General features: G+C 63.9%; 2 protein-coding genes across 6 annotated transcripts; one reads left to right on the plus strand and one right to left on the minus strand.

Annotated features, from left to right (window-relative positions):
* Positions 1-52: 52 nt before the first annotated feature.
* On the minus strand, positions 53-13673 carry NEURL4 (neuralized E3 ubiquitin protein ligase 4). 4 transcript variants are annotated; one of them, XM_047831656.1, is made up of 29 exons: positions 12236-13673; positions 10864-11308; positions 10563-10628; positions 10113-10411; positions 9834-9945; positions 9660-9748; positions 8550-8622; positions 8170-8434; positions 7740-7921; positions 7333-7418; positions 7049-7211; positions 6755-6953; positions 6588-6664; positions 6410-6488; positions 5383-5552; positions 5158-5289; positions 4642-4787; positions 4312-4536; positions 4116-4214; positions 3871-4032; positions 3512-3676; positions 2796-2954; positions 2213-2392; positions 2019-2106; positions 1826-1933; positions 1593-1737; positions 1319-1431; positions 1072-1237; positions 53-694 (listed from the first exon to the last, which is right to left on the minus strand). In XM_047831656.1, exons 1-29 carry the CDS (start codon positions 12515-12517, stop codon positions 490-492), a joined length of 4680 nt encoding a protein of 1559 aa, XP_047687612.1. In that variant the 5' UTR covers positions 12518-13673; the 3' UTR covers positions 53-489. The 4 variants fall into 4 exon arrangements, with proteins under 4 accessions (XP_047687612.1, XP_047687611.1, XP_047687608.1 ...); XM_047831655.1 differs by having other exon boundaries at positions 5377-5552; XM_047831652.1 differs by having other exon boundaries at positions 5377-5552; positions 7053-7227.
* Positions 13661-16995, plus strand: LOC125151150 (uncharacterized). 2 transcript variants are annotated; one of them, XM_047831659.1, is made up of 9 exons: positions 13661-14188; positions 14558-14665; positions 14801-14872; positions 15101-15189; positions 15287-15541; positions 15869-16075; positions 16167-16304; positions 16550-16705; positions 16858-16995. In XM_047831659.1, exons 1-9 carry the CDS (start codon positions 13698-13700, stop codon positions 16914-16916), a joined length of 1575 nt encoding a protein of 524 aa, XP_047687615.1. In that variant the 5' UTR covers positions 13661-13697; the 3' UTR covers positions 16917-16995. The 2 variants fall into 2 exon arrangements, with proteins under 2 accessions (XP_047687615.1, XP_047687616.1); XM_047831660.1 differs by lacking the exon at positions 13661-14188 and adding an exon at positions 14377-14463.
* Positions 16996-17400: the final 405 nt, after the last annotated feature.

Raw genomic sequence — 17400 nt, forward strand, 5'->3', positions numbered from 1 at the left:
GGGGCTCGCGGGGGGCGGTGCGCGCGCGCGAGAAACAGGCCGAGGCGCGCGCTCCGGGACGGCGTTTATTGGCTGCTTGGAAACCCGCGTCCGTAACAACTGTACAGAGGCCCGCCTTCCCCGCGAGCGCCCTCCCACCGCCCGGCGGCCCGGGAAGCGGCGGCCCGGAGGGGGATCCGGGCTGCTCGGGATTCACAGTAACAGGAACGAAAACGGAAATAAATTAAGTGGTACGGGGGAGGGAGTCCGGGGAGTCGTGCTCCCCAAGTCAGTGCATGAAAGGGGGGCTGCCGGGCCCGGCTCCCGCTCGCCCGCCGCGCGGTCGGGGATGGCTCTGCTGCCGCGGGCGCGGGAGGCAGGACTCGAGCTCCAGGGCCCCCTGCCTGTCCGGGCCCCGCGCGCGCGCGCGTGCCGGGGCGATCGTCGTCGGTCGTCACTCGGAGTCCCGGGCCCAGGGCCCCGCTGTGCTTGTCATCTCCAGGCGACCCCTCATTCCACCCGCACCAGCAGGGCATAGAGGAGCGTGGCCCCCTTCTCCTTGGTCACCCACTCGAGTTCGGCTGGGCAGAAGTGAGGGTCCGGAGGTTCTCTGAGGGCGGCTGAGGGGGGCCCGGGGGTGTAGGAGCCGGGGCGCACGCACACCTGGAACGCCACCTGGGCCTGGTGCGTCCGCTGGGATTTGGGGTCCCGGAATCTGTCGAGGGGAGAAGAAATCCGGCCGTGAGGCCTCTGGTCCCTCTCCTCCCCTTGCTAACTGCACGGCCACACAGTCCCTGCGGGGGCACCCCCACCTTGCAGGGGCCTTGCCCTCCCCCCACTCCCTCCCTACCTCCTTCCCCAACGGCTGCTCAGCCGGCTCCCCGCTTCCCAGTGCAGGCCGCTGCCCACCCTGCTCCCCGTGCCCGCTCCACCCGCCCTTCTGACCCACTGCACCCCCCTTTTTGTCACCTTTAAAAATAGAAAATGCTTCTTATATAACAATGTTCTAGAGCGAGAGAAGACCCAAGTGGCACAGGTGAGAGAAGGGAAGGCAAAACGTGGAGACCCCGGGCGTGTCCCCCGGGTACTCACTGCACTTTGGATGCCAGGGTCTCGGCCCCAGCGTACTGCAGGGACGGGGAGAGCAGCACCGGAGGGGGCTGCTCCTCCCGGGGAGGGGCGCAGTTCTCGCCGGGCTCCTCAAACCCCACCCCGGGCTCGCCCTTCAGCGGCCGGCAGCTCAGGATAGAGGCAGCGCCTAGGACAAGAGCTGCTGCGTCAGGGCCGCCCTCCAGGGGCCGGGCCCACCCGCCCCGCCCTGCCCCTGCCGCCCCAGTACCTGCTCCCAGCTCCCCTCGGTCCAGCACCCTCCGCACGGCTGCCACGTGGCTCCCGTGATATGCCATGTGCCACTTCTTGGTTAGCGTCCCAGCTTCCAGACGGGGATTCACCCTAGGATGTAGACGGGGCAGACCGGACAAAGGTCGCTGGCTCCCCAACACTGTCCCCTCTACAGGAAGTTCTGCCACGTCTTCCATGCACCCCCTGGGGAACCTCCTTCCTCTAGGGGAAAAGAACAGTAAGGGAGCCGCGTGACCCTGCCCTGCGCACACCTGAGGTTGAACCTGCACCAGCCGAAGGGCAGGGCATACTCCCGAGGGGGCTCTCCCCGGCGCCTGTGGGCCTCGTCCCCTCGAAGCTTCCGGCAAGACTCACAGTAGCACAGGCTTCGCTTGGGCGGAGGCATAAAGTAATCCTCTGCGGGAAAGCGAGGGGCAGGCTGGGTGCCGAGGTGCCCAGCACTGCCCCGGGGAACGAGGCGGGTCCCGGGGGACCGGGGACTCACCGGGAAGCAACAGCAGTTCTTGGAAGCGGGAGCACAGGGCGTGATACTCGCAGCTCTTGAGAGGGCTGGCGGCAGGCAGCGGCCCCCAGCACACGCTCTCCTTCATACCTGCGCGGGCAGGAGGGGGCACAGGTCACAGGAGCCGGGGCGGCGCGGCACGGTGGGCGGGGCGGGGCTCTGCGGGCTGGCTCACCATCTACCATGTCCGCCTTCTCCATGTCCCCTTGGGTTCCCGCACCCTTGCCACTGGCAGCCCCTGGTTCAGGACTCACGATGGTCACCTGCAGGGGAGGGGGGCGGGAAATCAGCCTGGGTGTGCCCCAGCCCCCGGGGCCTGCCCGTGCCCTCACCGGTCGCCCCCTCCACCCTTCCTCCGTTACAGCCGACCTGCTCGCACTGGCCGTAGAGGTCCACTACCGCGTGGCAGGGCTGGGGCACGTCCGGTACGGCCACCCCCTGGTCTAGCCCATTGACGTGGAGGTGCAGCCCCCCAGAGCTGTCCAGCCGCAGTCCCAGGACGGTGCCTTCAGGACACGTGTCCAGGTTTGGCCCAAACTTCTCACAGATCTAGGAGGAAAGACCTACTGTCTTCCCAGAGATCAGACGCCCACAGGCAACAGCCAGGCTCGCCCTTCACTCTGCTTCCGGTTGCCAGGCCCCAGGCTTGGCCTTCACGCCGGCCTGCTGCCCGGGCTCCACCCCCCTCCTCAAACATCTGGAGTCCACCTCCCCGCCAACCCCCCCACTCCCCTCCCCCCCACAACATGCTCAGTGGCAGGAACCCAGGACGACGTGACAGCCTGAGCGTCCAGACAAGGCCCTCCACACTCTCGCTCACCCTCCATGGGGTCTACCCCACTATGGGGCCCCTTTACGCCCGCAGTCCTACTGCCGGAGCCGGGGACCCTTTTGGCCAGACCCTCCCGACTCAAGGCCCCAGCCCTCCCTCTTCTCTCTGCCCCCTACTCACCTTGAGACCATTGTGGAAGATGCCACGGCCCCGCAGCAGCCAGGCTGCCCGCTTGAGGGCACAGGCAGAAGCGGGGAAGTTGAGCCTCTCGGGCGGGCAGGTGATGACGCCCAGGACCAGGGAGGACGTCCACTGCCGGTTCAGGAAGTCTATCCGCACCTGGGGAAAAGGGCAACTACTCCCCAGTCATGGCCTGCTGGGAAGAGGCCGCCCCCCAGCAGAACCAGGCTCCTCACCCCTGCCGGGTGGGAGGGGGGGAGCGACAGGACCTCCCACGGCGTGGCCTGGGATGCTGCCCTTCCCTCGCCCGGAGGGACCGCAAACTACAAACCGCTTGTTTCCTTCCCCACGTGAGCCTCGGCGCTGTCGGGACAGTAAGGGTCCCCATGCCCCGGCTTCCTAACTAAATCTCTCCGTTTGTGGCAAACAGCAGAAAGGCCTCCTCCTCGGCAAAGCCGTCCACGCGCCCACGCGTAGGGCCGGCGTCTCTCTTGGCCTCCCCCAGCCCCTGCCCGCTGCCGCCGCCCCCACCGGTCGGCAAGTAAGGCTTCCTGATAAGCGACCTACGAACCCCACCGCGGGCACGAGCCCAAGCCCGGGAAGCTCATCCGAGGGGCTTGCCTTCCACCTCGTCCTCAGCTGGAAAGGGGTTCCTCCAGGAGGGCTGGCCCTGGGTCACCCCGAGCCAGAGGAGCGGCGGAGAAGGTGAGGCCCACCTGGACCAGCAGCTGGGGCACCAGGGGCTGGTTGATGACAACGATGCCCTGGTTGTAGCTGGCCACCCGCGTGGCGGTGCGGTTCCCGTTGGACAAGAGGATGTTCTTCCCGTGGTTCTCCAGGAACTCGAGGGCTGTGGGCATAATGGCCACTTGATTCTGGCCCTGGTGTGGAGGAGAGACCGAGCTGCTGGGTTGCCAGTACGAGCCACCCCCCGCGGGCGTTTACACGGGGCTCGCACACAGGCGACTGGCCACCCGGGGCTGGGTCAGAGAGCCCCAGGACAGCCTGGTGTTCCGCGGACCACCGACCCCAGCGGCCCGTTCACGGGCCCCGCCTGCCCCGCGTGGCCTCTTACCCTCGGGCTGTGCTCCTCCCCGTCATCATCTTCCTCACCCTCGCTGCCGGTGTCCGAGCTGGGGGAGGGAGGCTGGGTGCCTTCCGACTCCTCCAGCCTCGTGGAGCTGACCACAGACACGCTCCGTACGGGCCCGTAGAGGTCCAGCACGGCCCACACGTTCTGTGGGCACACACGACACAGGAGTCAGGGGTCCGCGGAAGGCCTCAAGCCCGCTCCCCAAGCCCAAGGTTCCCTGGGTCTACCTTGGCGACGCCGGTGGCCGCAGGCCCCATGTCCTCTCCGTCTACCAGGATGTGCATCGTGTCGTCCGCCCCCCGGCGGATGCCCACGCGGCTGCCCACCTGGCGCCAAGGTGAGACGGGCTCGAATGCCTGGCCTCCCTCCCCCCCCGCCGCCCCCCCTCCACCTCCACCCTGACCCCGGAGCCGGCTGCCTCACCCCCAGCCTCTCCAGGTTCCGGCCGTAGTTCATCCTCTGGAGCTGGCCGTCGCGCCTCACTTCGCAGCTGGACACCATCCAGGTGGTCTTTGTCCGGAGCTCCGGCAGGGAGGGCGGCAGCGCCGGGCCCCCGCCCGTGCCGGGCCCCATGTCCCCGGGCACCAGCGTGGTCAGTCCCAGGCGCAGGGAGCCCGCCCACTTCTCGTCCAGCTCGTCCACTTTGACCTGACAGAGACAGAAGGCGGCGGCCGGCGCTAGCCAGGGACAGGGGGACAGCGGGGGGGGAGGGGGGGGGGGAGCCTGCCTCGCCGCGAGGGGCCCGCCGCCCACCTCGAACACCTCCTCCGTCTTGAGCTCCTTGGTGCTGAAGACCAGGCCGTGAGCGTAGCCGGCCGCGCGTACCGCCCTCGTGCCGTCCTCCTCCAGAGTGACGTTCTTGCCACACGTGCTGTGAAAGCGGTGAGCCACGCCAGCCACTGTGGGGAACAGGCGCAGCGGGAGGGGACGGTGGGACAGCAGGCTTCAGAAAGGACATGGAGCAGCACTCTCGGGGGAAGCGGGAAGTTGCCGGAAAGGCCCCGTTTGCCATCGGAGAGCCTCCGGCGCCTCTTTCCCCACGAGAGACCCGTTCCCGAAGCGGGCGTGCCCGGCTCCTGGCCTCCTGGTGGCCGAGAAGAGCCTCGGTCGTTCCAGCCAGTCGTGACCTCCTCCCCTCTTCTTGGCCGCCGCCTACCCTGGGCTCATCCCTCCCTTCAGGGGCGAGCCTGTCCTGACCCAGCTCCCTGGGCTGGAAGCGGCCCCCTCAGGCCCACGGTGAGGAAGCAGAGCCCGCCCCGCCGGCCGCACCTGGGGAGTGCAGGGGGAAGGACTTCTCAGTGGCCGTGTTGCTGGTCGCCAGGCTGTTGTCCATGGGGCCGGTGGCATTGGTGATGGAGACTTGGACACACTGGCCGTAGAGATCCACGACCGCGTACACTTCTGGGTGGGAAAGGAAGGGGTCAGAAGTCCGAGAGCCCGCGGGGCACCGGCACGAGGCGGGCAGGCCGAAAGCCACAGCGCAGTCACCTTTACCCGGAGGCAAGCCTGAGCAGGCGGCGCCTTGGTCCTGGCCGTTGATAAAGTAGTGCAGGTCGCCCTTGGCCGTTCGCATCATGCCGATGCGCGCGCCTGTGCCCAGCGCATCGAGGTCGCACCCGTAGTTGTTGCGCATCGTGTTTCCATCTTGCATGATGGCCGTGCCACTGGAGGGGCGACAGAAGGGGCCGGTGAGTCTCCCGGCTCTTTCCCACACAGGCCCCTGCTCGGTGTCTGCTCATCAGAACCTTCCAGCGATGGGGCGCCTGGGTGGCTCAGTCGGTTGAGCGTCCGACTTCGGCTCAGGTCACGATCTCGCAGCTCGTGAGTTCGAGCCCCGCGTCGGGCTCTGGGCTGATGGCTCAGAGCCTGGAGCCTGCTTCCGATTCTGCGTCTCCCTCTCTCTCTGCCCCTCCCCCATTCATGCTCTGTCTCTCTCTGTCTCAAAAATAAATAAACATTAGGGGCGCCTGGGTGGCGTAGTCGGTTAAGCGTCCGACTTTAGCCAGGTCACGATCTCGCGGTCCGGGAGTTCGAGCCCCGCGTCGGGCTCTGGGCTGATGGCTGGGAGCCTGGAGCCTGCTTGGGATTCTGTGTCTCCCTCTCTCTCCGCCCCTCCCCTACTTGTGCTCTGTATCTCTTTCTCTCTAAAAAATAAATAACATACCCCTCCCCCGTTCATGCTCTGTCTCTGTCCCAAAAATAAATAAACGTTGAAAAAAAAAAAATTAAAAAAAAAATAAATAAACATTAAAAAAAAAAAATTTTTTTAAAAAAGAACCTTCCAGCGCCTTGGATTGGGATCTCGATCTGGGGTCTGGGACCCAATCCCGTTTCCTATGCCTCCGGGACAGCGGGAGCTTCCCTGAGAGGAGAGGGGGCTGAGCCGCTGCAGGGTGCGGGGCGATGTGGGAAGGCTGCCCAGAAGCCCTCCGGTCTGTCACTGTTCAGGGGCACCGCGGGCCCCAAACCTCGCTTCCCTCATCCTAGCCGGCCGCATGGCCCGCAAAGCAGGCAATCTGACCTCAGCATCCACGTGTCATAGTCGATATCCGTCATGGTGTTGGGGAATTCAAGGTCCTCTGGCCGAATAGCGGTCACTCCTAGGAGGCAGGGGTAGGTCAGAGCCAAGCGCCCAGCAGTGGGCAGCCAGCAGCCACCACCCCCGCCCCCGGTGCGCGCATACACACGGGTGCCCTCACCGGCCTCGATGGAGCCTGACCAGCGGTCCACCATCTTCTGAATGACGATTTCAAATAGCTCCCCATCCCGCAGGGCCCTGCCAGGGACAGTGGCAATTAGACAGGCCCTGCTCGGTGGCCGAGGATGGGCAGCGGGAAGCTGGGGGCACCAAGGCCCAGGCACTGACCGATTGGAGATGACGATGGCGTCGTTGAACTCGCTGCGGCAGTTATGGCGGAGCGCGGTGCGGCCCCCGTTGGTGATCACTGCGTTACTGCCGTGTAGCTGGTGGAAACGCAGGTCGGAGCCCCCGGCCCCCGATGACGGGGAGCTCGGGGACACCTGGTTGTTCCCTTCGGGGAGTGGCTCGGGGACTGGGGGCACCTCTGCATGAGTGGTCATCACCTATTAGGCTCACAGGGGTCTCTGAGGCCCCCCAAGGCCACCCCGACCCCCTGCCCCTGCCCAGTCCGGCCCTCACCCACGTCGTCCACAATGGTGGCCTGGGCCGCCTGGCCGTAGAGGTCCACGACTGCGTAGACACCCGGGGGCACGTTCCAGGCCGCGGGGCCCTGAGTCATCCCGTTGACAAAGAAGTGCAGGGTCCCGTCCTCCCGCCGCACCACGCCCACCGTGTCCCCTGCCTTGGAAGAAGGGGGGCTGGAGTGAGGAGTCAGGCAGAGCTCCCGCCTGGGCTGGTCCTACGGCAGCCCCGCCTTGCCCGCCTCCCGCCGCCGGGCCCCGGCCGGACGCACGCTCTCCCACCTTGAGGCGGTCCAGGTTGTGCCCGTACTCGTCCAGGATGGTCGTCCCGTTGTGCATCACCCCGTTCCCGGTCATCATCCAGGTCCCTAGGGGGACGAGGGGGGACAGAGGACGTGAGTGGGGACCAGGGCTCCTGTCGTGCAGCGGTGCCCGCGTCCACCCCCCGAAGCCGCTGGCCCGGCCTGCCTTTTCTAACGGTCGGCTCTCTTCCCAGAGCTGAACAAGAAAACCCTGCACGTCCCAAGCCAGCCACAAGCCCTGTCCACGTGACAGGCAGGCCTCAGCCACCGGATGAGTCGTCACAAGGGTGACAAGCGAAAAAAGGGCCGGAGCACAAGCATCCGGGCTCCACGGGGTGGTTTCCTCCCGAGGACCCTGTCCCGGCCCCGCCCCGCTGGGGGGCTCACCCGAGCGCAGGTTGGTCATGGTGGAGGGCAACTGGAGGTAGGCAGGGTTGTGGGTGGTGACACCGATCTCGATGGAGCCAGCCCACTTGTCCACCATCTTGTCGATGCGCACCTGGAACACCTCTCCGTCCCGCAGGGCTCTGCTGCTCAGCACTACGCCGTGATTGAAGTCATCGGTGGCACTGAGGGCACAGCACGTGGGGCCTCAGGCACAAGCGCGCGCTCTGAGCACGCCACACCCCGGCCCGGTCGGTGCCTGCCTGACTCCTGCTGCCCCCAATCCACCTGCTGACCTTTGCTCTCCCGGAGGCTCCCTCCTTCTCTGTCATGACGGCCCCGCTCAGAATCCCGCCGCCCCCCGCGTCCGTGCCCCTCCCGCAAGCCCGTTAGAGCCCCTTCTGCGGGCTTCTCCCCACCCCCTGGGCCATACTGGGGCCTCAAGGCGGTGCGTCCCTCGTGGGTGATAGCCGCCTTCTGCCCGCAGTTCGGGTGGAAGAGCAGGCGCTCGGGCTCGGCCTGAGCGGCGGGGGCGGCGCGGCGGAGGGCGCCCTCGGGAGACAGGGCCCGCAGGATGGCGTTGTTCCGGCGCAGACGGTCGCTGTGGTTGTTATTATGGACGATGGTCACCTTCACCGCCATCCCGTACAAGTCCACCACTCCATACACCACCGGGGGCGTCAGCGGGGTGGCCACGCCTGTGGGGGTGGAAGGCAAAGGAAGGGGTCAGACACGGGGACACCAGCCTCAAAGAGAGACAGGAGTGTGAGGAGCAGACCCCTGCACCGAGCGCCCTGGCCGCACGGCCCCTACCCTGATCGATGCCGTTAATGAAGAAATGCAGGGCAGAGTTGGACTTCCTCGTGAGACCGATGTGGTCGCCCTCCTGGTCAAAGCAGAAAAGACGAAAGTCTGGAATCTATCTCCAGTCAGGAATCTATCTCCAGTCAGGCTCAACTTGTCCTGGGGACCCTGGAACAACGCGGTCCTAAAGCCTGCCCGCCAGCCCAGGCCGCAGGGGAACTGCTCCCAAGGTGCCGGAGTCCCAGAGCCGCCCCGAATGCTCACTCCGAGGCCAGCGCTGCATTAAGCCATCTCATAGACATCACCCCATCTACCTCCCAAAAGAGTCTAGAAAATACTAACAGGCTCGTTTTAAACGTTAGAAGGGAAGAAAAAAAAAAACCCACCAAACTACCAAAGAGAACGAGTTTGTTGCCTCTGGGCACCACCACAAATGGCCAAACGATTAAGAAAAAGTAAAACTCTGACTTGGAAACCTGAGTGCCTAACTACTGGGCAGCCCTGCCTTCTCAGAAGGAACCTCTAGGCAAAAGCTAACAGGCCTTGGGGCGCCTGGGTGGCTCAGTCGGTGGAGCGTCCGACTTCGGCTCAGGTCATGATCTCACGGTTCGTGAGTTCGAGCCCCACATCGGGCTCTGTGCAAACAGCTCAGAGCCTGGAGCCTGCCTCGGGTTCTGTGTCTCCCTCTCTCTGCCCCTTACCCACTCACGCTCTGCCTCTCTCTAACATTTAAAGTAAATAAGCATTAAAAAAAAAAAAAGACTTGGGGCGCCTGGGTGGCGCAGTCGGTTAAGCGTCCGACTTCAGCCAGATCACGATCTCGCGGTCTGTGAGTTCGAGCCCCGCGTCGGGCTCTGGGCTGATGGCTCAGAGCCTGGAGCCTGTTTCCGATTCTGTGTCTCCCTCTCTCTCTGCCCCTCGCCTGTTCATGCTCTGTCTCTCTCTGTCCCAAAAATAAATAAACGTTGAAAAAAAAAAAAATTTAAAAAAAAAAAAAAGACTTTAAAAAAAGCTAACAGGCCTTGCTCTGGGTCACAGGGGAGACCGTGGTGCACAGGCAGGGGCACAGGGAAACGGGGCTGCCCCACAGAGGGGCCCAGGCTCCACGCCCACCCTCACCTGTAGCTCATCCAGACTGAACTCACAGTACTCCCGGCGGGTGCCCTTGCCGTTGGTCAGGATCCCACAGCCACTCATCATGATGGTGCCTGGGGGGGGAAGCGGACACCCCGCTCAGGACACGGGCTTCCTCCGCCTTAGGAAGGTGCCCCCCGCCCTGCCCGGGGTTGGTACCTGACTGCAGGTTGGTCATGGTGGCTGGGTACTCCAGGCTGTTGGGGTTGTGGGTGGTGACACCGATCTCAATGGAGCCAGACCACTTATCCACGAGCTTGTCGATGCGGATCTTCGGAGGGGTGATGACAGAAGGGAGGAACGGGGAACGTGAGCAAAGAACAGGGCCCCTCAGTCCCCGGCTCTTCCTTGGGCCCCACCCTTCTAACGTCAAGGGTCAAGCCCGGTCTCGAGCCCCCGGAGAGTGACGTGCCAACCAGAGCCCGGGATCTCGCACACCTCAAACATCTCATTGTCCCGGAGCGGACGGTTGGTCATGACCACGCCGTTGTTGAACTCATCCAGGGGCCGGCGGCGCTCGGCCGTCTTGTTATTGTTGCTGAGTTTGATGAGGGTTCCGCACTTCTCGTGAAAGAGCAGGGCGTCGTTGGAAGTGAGGACAGGCGAGGTGGCAGCGCCGCTGGGCCCCGGTCCTTCCCCGGCCGGGGGGGAGCTCAGGTTCACATTTAGGAGCCCCCCGTTGTAGGCAGACAGGATGGCGTTGCCCACCACCTCCGAGAGCTCCATGCTGGCAAAATCTGCAGCGGCGGGGCGGGGGAGGGAAGCTGGAATGAGGCCGTACCCCCTCTGGCTCGCCACTCGCCCCCTGGCCCTCTCCTGAGGTCCCTCCCCTCGCCTGGGCCACCTCACTTCCCACTGCCCTTCCCAGAGCCTCCCGGAAGCCCTCACCATTATGCGACTCAAGGCTGTTAGGAAACGTCTCCGGCCGGGCCTGCGCTGGGGACACCATGAAGGCTGGGGACCAGGCGGGATGGGAGGGGAATGAGGGTTCGGCCCCTGCTGCAGGGGCCCACAGCCAGGAGACCCCCTCCTCTAGCCCCTGCTTTCCCCTTCAACAGACTCGGGTCGGGGGGAAAGGGGTCGGAGCGGCCCTGCCCACACCCAGCCTCATGTGTCACTACACGTCACCCACTCCTTCAGCCGGTCCCCCTGCCCCGCCCCTCCACCGCTGCCCGAGCTGTATTCTCACCTTCGTCCCCCGGGGTCCCCTGTTCAGTCAAGGCAGAATCTTCAGGGGGCGCGGAGGGCTCGAGGGGGGGCGTAGGGATGGGAGCAGGGGGGCTGAAACCTGGCTCAGGGGGTAGCACGGTGATCTGCGTGCACTTGCCGTAAAGGTCCACAACGGCCCAGACACGCGCGGGGAGGCCCGTGGCGGCCACCCCGCAGTCCCGCCCGTTCACCCAGAGCCGCAGCTCCCCGGCAACTGTGCGCTCCACGCCCACACGGTCCCCTTCACCGAGCTGGTCCAGGTCCTGACCATATTCCTCCAGCACAGAACGTCCATCCCTCAGCACTGAGCAGCCCGACACCACCCATGAGCCCCCCTTCAGCCCCGTGGCGCTGCTTGGGAAGTCCAGCACACTGGGGTCCAGGGCCGTCACCCCAATCTCAATGGAGCCACTCCAGGAGTTGACCTGCGATGAGAGTGGTGGACAGGGACTCAGGAAGGGCCCCCACGGGTCTCCCACCACTAGGAAACCACACTTCACAGACCACCGTGTCCCCCCTCTTGCCACGTCTCAGCCAGCTGGCTCTCCTCTCTTGAGACGCGGGACACTAACCCAGAGGTGCGGTCCTACAAGCAACTTCCCGGACTCTGTCCCCGGGACCGTGGGCACCGCTGTCCCCTAGCAACTCTGCTCCCTACTCTGGCGGCTCGGTGTCTCTGACACCATGCCTGTCCCCACCGTCTGGGCGAAATTCCCTGGCTGCAGCCCCCTGCCTCCTCTAAGTGCCCGGTGTCTGTGACTTCTCAACCACCCAGATGCACAGCTCTCCGAGTCCGTTCTCCCTCCTCTTGTACACCGCTCTCCTCCTCCCCTGGCCCATTTCTCTCCTAGGCCCTGGCTCCACTCAGATTCACTCACTTCCCAAATTCCACCTCTGTGCCCCTGGCCTCGTCACCAAACGACACCCAAGAGGCACACCTCCCTCTCCCTGAGTGTCCCTCCCCACCCATCGTTCCGGCCTGAGTTTATCCTCCGATGGTTGTACTTCGCCTGGCTCTCTCTCATCCTGACATCTCTCTCATCCCTGACATCTCTCCGTCCTCCACAAGCCATTCCAGGAGACCTGTTCCCCAGCCATTCTAGTGGCTGAAGCCCGTGTCCCTTCCCTGCTCCTGGGTCCGGAGGAAATCAAGCTCTCCTTACCCGTTTCCCCTCCAGACTCAATGTTTCTACTTCCCGCTCCCCTCCCGCCCGTCACCGGGTGCCCATAAGGTCCGTCGGTTCCCTCTCGGTGCCCGGCGATGGGGCTGCCCCGGTTGTCCCCCATCCCGCCTCTCGCTCTCCCCCTCCCACCACCCTCCACATCTCGGTTCCGCGGACCCAGCTCCGCACCTTGCGGTCGATGCGGACGGTGAAGACGCGGCCGTCGCGCAAAGGCTCCCGGCTCAACACCAGCCCGTGGTTGAACTCCTGGCCCGGCTGCTGCCGCCGCGCTGTACGCCCACAGGCCGACAGGCTCACCAAGCGCCCGGTGCGCGGGTGCAGCTCCCCGCCGCTGCCCAGACCCCCGCCGGACCCCGGCCCTGGGCCGCTCCCGCCGGGGCCCCCACCCCCACCCGGCCCCGGCCCGGGGCCTCCCCCAGAGCCCCCGCTCCCACCCGACCCCGCCGCCATCGCCGCTGACACCCGGGCCGCGCGACAGCCGCGCTTGGCGGCACCGTGGCAACCGCGGTGCACACACACCCGGAGGGAATAGGGCTCGGGGCTGGGGCCAGGTATGCTTTACGGCACTGCCGGGCAACGAAGCATCCCGGGCTAGGGAACTAATGACCACCGCGGTGGGAACAGAAGGACGACGGGGTCGGGCAGGCTTGCTTTACGGCACGGCCAGGTGACGGAGTGGCTCAGAGTGGGGTGCAGACTTGGGCAGCGAGCTTTTGCGACAGTAGAAGAAACGACCGCCTCAGGCATCTTTACGACGCAGGGGGTGCTGGCCCCCACCTTCAGCTTTGCGACAGCGGCCCCAACGACCCCGCCGCCGCCGAGGCAGGCGACGCCTGGAAGTTTTCGCTTTACGGCAACAGGAGGAGGTGTCTTGCCTTCGCGCTACACCCTTCGACGCCGTAAGAGCGGCGTCTGGAGCATCCAGAGAAGGGAACCGGTAGCTTTATAAATAAAAACCTCTCCCCTCGCACCGAGACCGAATATATTTTGCGACACTGTCGCAGTCCCTCCACTGTGTAGCGCACTTCTCGTGAGAGGCAAAGCGCGTCGACTTGGGTGGGGGGAGGCAGGGAAGGGGCTCGTGATATTCCTAAACAAGCCCACTTGAACTCCAATCTAGCCAAACCCTTAAATTTTAAAGCCACGGATGAAGAGTCCAATGAAACCCTGGCAGGCAGATTCAAGCAATCGCACTGACGGTCCTGCCCCCAAAACCCCGAGCTATCAAGCCCCCCAGCCCAGCTGTCCGAGCTCGCGCTGAGGTTGGAGGACTATGACGTCACAATGAAGGCTTCCGCCCCATGACCGGGACCCCTGACTATGATTGGATAATTCGGATGAAGGCGGTGATGGGGAAGAAGGGCGGGAACAAATCCCAGAGACAAAGAAAGAAGGCCTTTGGGTGGGGCAGCCGGAGGGGCCCCTAGCCCGAGGTCCCTATATAAAGTCTCGATGCTGGGGCCGCAGCTCCAGGTAGCTGAGCGGGAGGGGACCCGGGCCTCAGCCCGAGCCCCCGACCTCCACGCCCCTCCGCCCCACGCCACGGTGGGGGCGGGGCCTCGGGGCGGGGCTATGAGGAACAAGGAGGCGGAGCGGGGCGGGCAGCTGAGAGAGGTCCCCGGATGGGGCCATGGCGAAGCCCGAGGCTCTGGGGGCTGCCGGCGGCCGCAGTGGGGAATCCCCGGGAGAGGCGACCATGGGTGTGTCCGGAGGAATCACGGTCGAGGCAGACGCCGGGCCGCCCTCCAGCGTAGTCCCGTTTCACGGTTCTGGGCCCTCCCTGCACCCCGGGGGAATCGTAACTCGCAGTCCTGAATCTAGCCGGCCCTCCGGGGCCGTAGCAGTCCTCGGTTCCGGACCCAACCAGCACCCTGGGGAGGTTGCGAACCTCGGCACTGGGTCCGACCCGTACCCAAGCGAATTACATGGCCCCTTCCCTGAAACTAGAGTATCCGGGACCTACAGGCTCGGGTCCGAGGGGTCTGGGGCGTACAACTCCGGACGCAGTCCGCGCTCCAAGTCAGCTTGCTTGCACTCCCACAAACCTTGTGAGGACCGGCCCCGGAGCATCCTAAAAAGCAACGGCTCCGTCTTGATGCAGAAATCCCCCATTGCGGAGAAGTAAAGAGTTCAGCTCGGCTGGCACCCGGCTCGGAGCCCGGAGGGAGGGGTTTCGGACACTGGAGGGGGCGGGGCTAGGACGAAGGGGCGGGGTCCTGAGAACTAGAAGAGAGAGTAGCTGAGGGCTTTGGGGGGCGGGGGGGGGGGGGGTGTGTGGAATCTGAGCTTCCAGGACTCCGGGAGAGCAGGTACAGGGTAAACGCTGGCTACACCGTGTGTGATTATCATTAGGCGTGACCCCCGCCCTCACTGCTACGCCTCTGAGACTACGAGCGGTACCAGAAGTTTCTGAATGGAAGAAAGTGGGAGGGCTGTGAGGAAGAGGTCGCGGGAAGTTTTCCTACACCTTTCTGTGTCCTCCTACGCCAGGAACAAGTCTCAGCGGTGGGACGAAATGAATATCCTAGTCACCTACCACCTTGCTGACAAGGACTATGGATTTATGAAGGTGGATGAACCCAGTACTCCCTACCACAGGTGCTGAGCCCTCAGCCCTAACCTTTTAGCCCAGACCCTTCCCTATTCAAAGGCAGTGGGGGAGGCAGAGAGGCCCCAGGGATTGGATACTTCCAGATGCTTGCCCCTCACCACTGCTTACTCCCTCGTCTGCAGGCTGCAGGACAGTGATAAGGACCTGCCTGGGGCATCCTCTCCTTCAGTGACTCCGGAGGTGCTGGCCAAGAGGTGAGAGTCCTGCCAGAGGTCAGTAGGGATGTGGGGCCTCTTTCTCCCTCCACCCCTGAGCTCTGAGGTCTGAGCCAGCTCTGCTTTTTGGCCACCAAAATCGGAGGGACTACAATTCCCATCTGGACTGACCAAGGCCAAGGTGGGGGAGTTAGCCAGCTACATCTACCACCTGCCCCTCCTCGTTCTCTCTGTTTGGTGCCCGCCACCAGTCTCCCTCCTCTTCAGGTTGGCAAAAATGGACAATCTCTATCCCAAGGTCCTCCAGTATGGTGATACCAGAAGTTTGGGAGCTCCAGACCACTTTTCCAAGACACGTGAGATGAGGGGTGGGGATTGAGCGGAAAGGGGAGGCAGAGTGAGCCGTCAGCGAGAGCCTGGCCGGAAAGCCAAGCTGTTTACAATGGCCCACAGGCTCCAGTGACTTCATAAACCGCCGAAAGACACATTACGATGAAGGAAAGGTCTTCGAGACTCAGAAAAGTTTTTCCTTCAACGATAATAAGCACAACAACAAAGCAGGCCGTGCCAATACGGGCAGTGGCGGTCGGGGCATGATGCTGGACCCAGAGCCCAGGCCTGTGGAGAGAGGCTGGACAGGAGGACTGGCCAGAGGAGTCAACGATGAGATTGACCTGGTCACCGGGAACCACATCCGAGAAGCCAAGGGTTAGCTATGGTGGAGCCCCAGGGATTTGTGGGAATTGTAGTCCAGAGTCTTTGCCATACCCTATCTTTCTCAGCCATTGGCCCAGGGCCTTGCTACCTGGGAGGGAGGTAATGGCAGGTGACCCCCAGGGAAGACAGAAGGCGTGTGGGGTGGGGGCCTCATCAGAATAGTCCTCAGGAAGCCCAAGAGAACCATGGGGGATGGAGAGGTCACTGGGATTTTCTAATACGGGAAGAGGCCAGAGAAGTGAGATGAAAACCCAGGGCTGGAACTTCTCCCCTGTGGAGGGGGCCATCATGGACACCTGGGGGTCCTGGATACCCTAGGTGGCCGTAAGACCCAGATGGACTCGGATGATTCGGCAGATTCCCCTGCCTTCAGAAATCAGTGCCGAGCTTCAGCCACCATCAGGTCAGGCCAGGAAAGTGGTCTGCAACAACGAAAGGAGTATTACATCAAAGGAAGATACCTGAGGAGCTCCCCCCACCCCGAGCTCGAGGAGGACACAGAAGATGAGCATGAGGAGCAGGACAGTGAGAGCTGGGCCGCGTCAGCCTGGGGCGGGGGGGTGCTGACAACCCCAGACTGATGGGTGCCCCAGCCTTGACCCTGTGGTGTTTCCAGGCTCTGCAAACTTGAGCTGGGTGATTGAGAATCCCATAAGCACCGAGGTCCGTCTGCTGGGCCACCCAGGAAGCCCCATTCAGGATCACAAGGCCACCAAGGACCGCCTGAAAGTGACAGTGACAAAATCGCAACCTGGTGAGGGCACCAGGCCCCAATAGCTGGCTCTTGACAAGCTCCCATCCCCCCACCCCCCCTTCTTTGCATACCAGTATACCTTCAACAGATGCTAAGAGCGGCCTCGGGCATCCTGGTGTGCAGGGCCCACGTTGTACAGAGAGGAACGAGGGAGGCTCAGAAGGGGTTGGGACCCCCTCCAGCTTGGCACTAGCTGTTGGTCCCGCGCCTCCCCCTGATTCCCCTTTACCCCCACCCCCCTCCAGGTACCGCCCTGTCCTCCAAAGACAATGGGTCCAGATCAGAGTCAGGCTGGTGTCAGTCAGTGCCTGGTACCCAAGGACTCACCTGGCAAAGGCCAGAAAGCTTGGAGAGGCAGCCTGGCAGCCACCGGAAGTCCCCACACCAAAACCAAAGCAGACGTGAGCCTGGGCGGGTGGGGGGACAAGGGGGCCGCCTGAACCAGCCCCGGATAGAGGACCTGAATGGGTGGGTTCCAGGGAGTTTCAGGGTCACGTGGGCCAGATCTCCTGCCTCCTGCAAGGAAGCCAGTAACCCAGTCATTTCTCCCCAGATGAAACCCTGCGTCTTCAATGGACACAAGAGGGGGAAGCCAAACGATGGAAAATGTAGCCAGCTGGGGATGGGGTGGGTCCCAGCCTCCCCCTGCCCACTGTCCTCAAGGTGGACAATAAAGAAAAGTGTGAGAGTCTGGGTGCTCCGAGTCGTTGGCCCTGCATGGGACTGCTCAGCCACAGAGGAGAGGGGCGGAGGGAAGGACGTCTGCATACAGGAAACCACAGCAGGCAGAGAAGCGGAGAAGAAAGCTTGGAACAGCCTGGGGCACTGGACTCAGGGAGGGCCTGGGAGCCCCAGAAGGCCCCCCCCACTGCAGCAGGGGGATGGTGGTTGGTGGGACCCCAAAACCACGAATGTACCAATGTCCTCTTTAATTCCTACGACATCTCTGGGCCGGGCGGTGGCGGGGGGGGGGAGGTTGTCATGCCCATCTTCCAGATGAGGAAACTGAGGAATCCGAGAGCTTGCCCAGGGTCACACACAGTCTCTGAGTGACAGAATCAGGACTGGAGCCTGTATCTGCCAGTCACCCCCAGCC

The sequence above is a fragment of the Prionailurus viverrinus genome, chromosome E1 (genome assembly GCF_022837055.1).
Source record: "Prionailurus viverrinus isolate Anna chromosome E1, UM_Priviv_1.0, whole genome shotgun sequence".
Classification (NCBI taxonomy): Eukaryota; Metazoa; Chordata; class Mammalia; order Carnivora; family Felidae; genus Prionailurus; species Prionailurus viverrinus.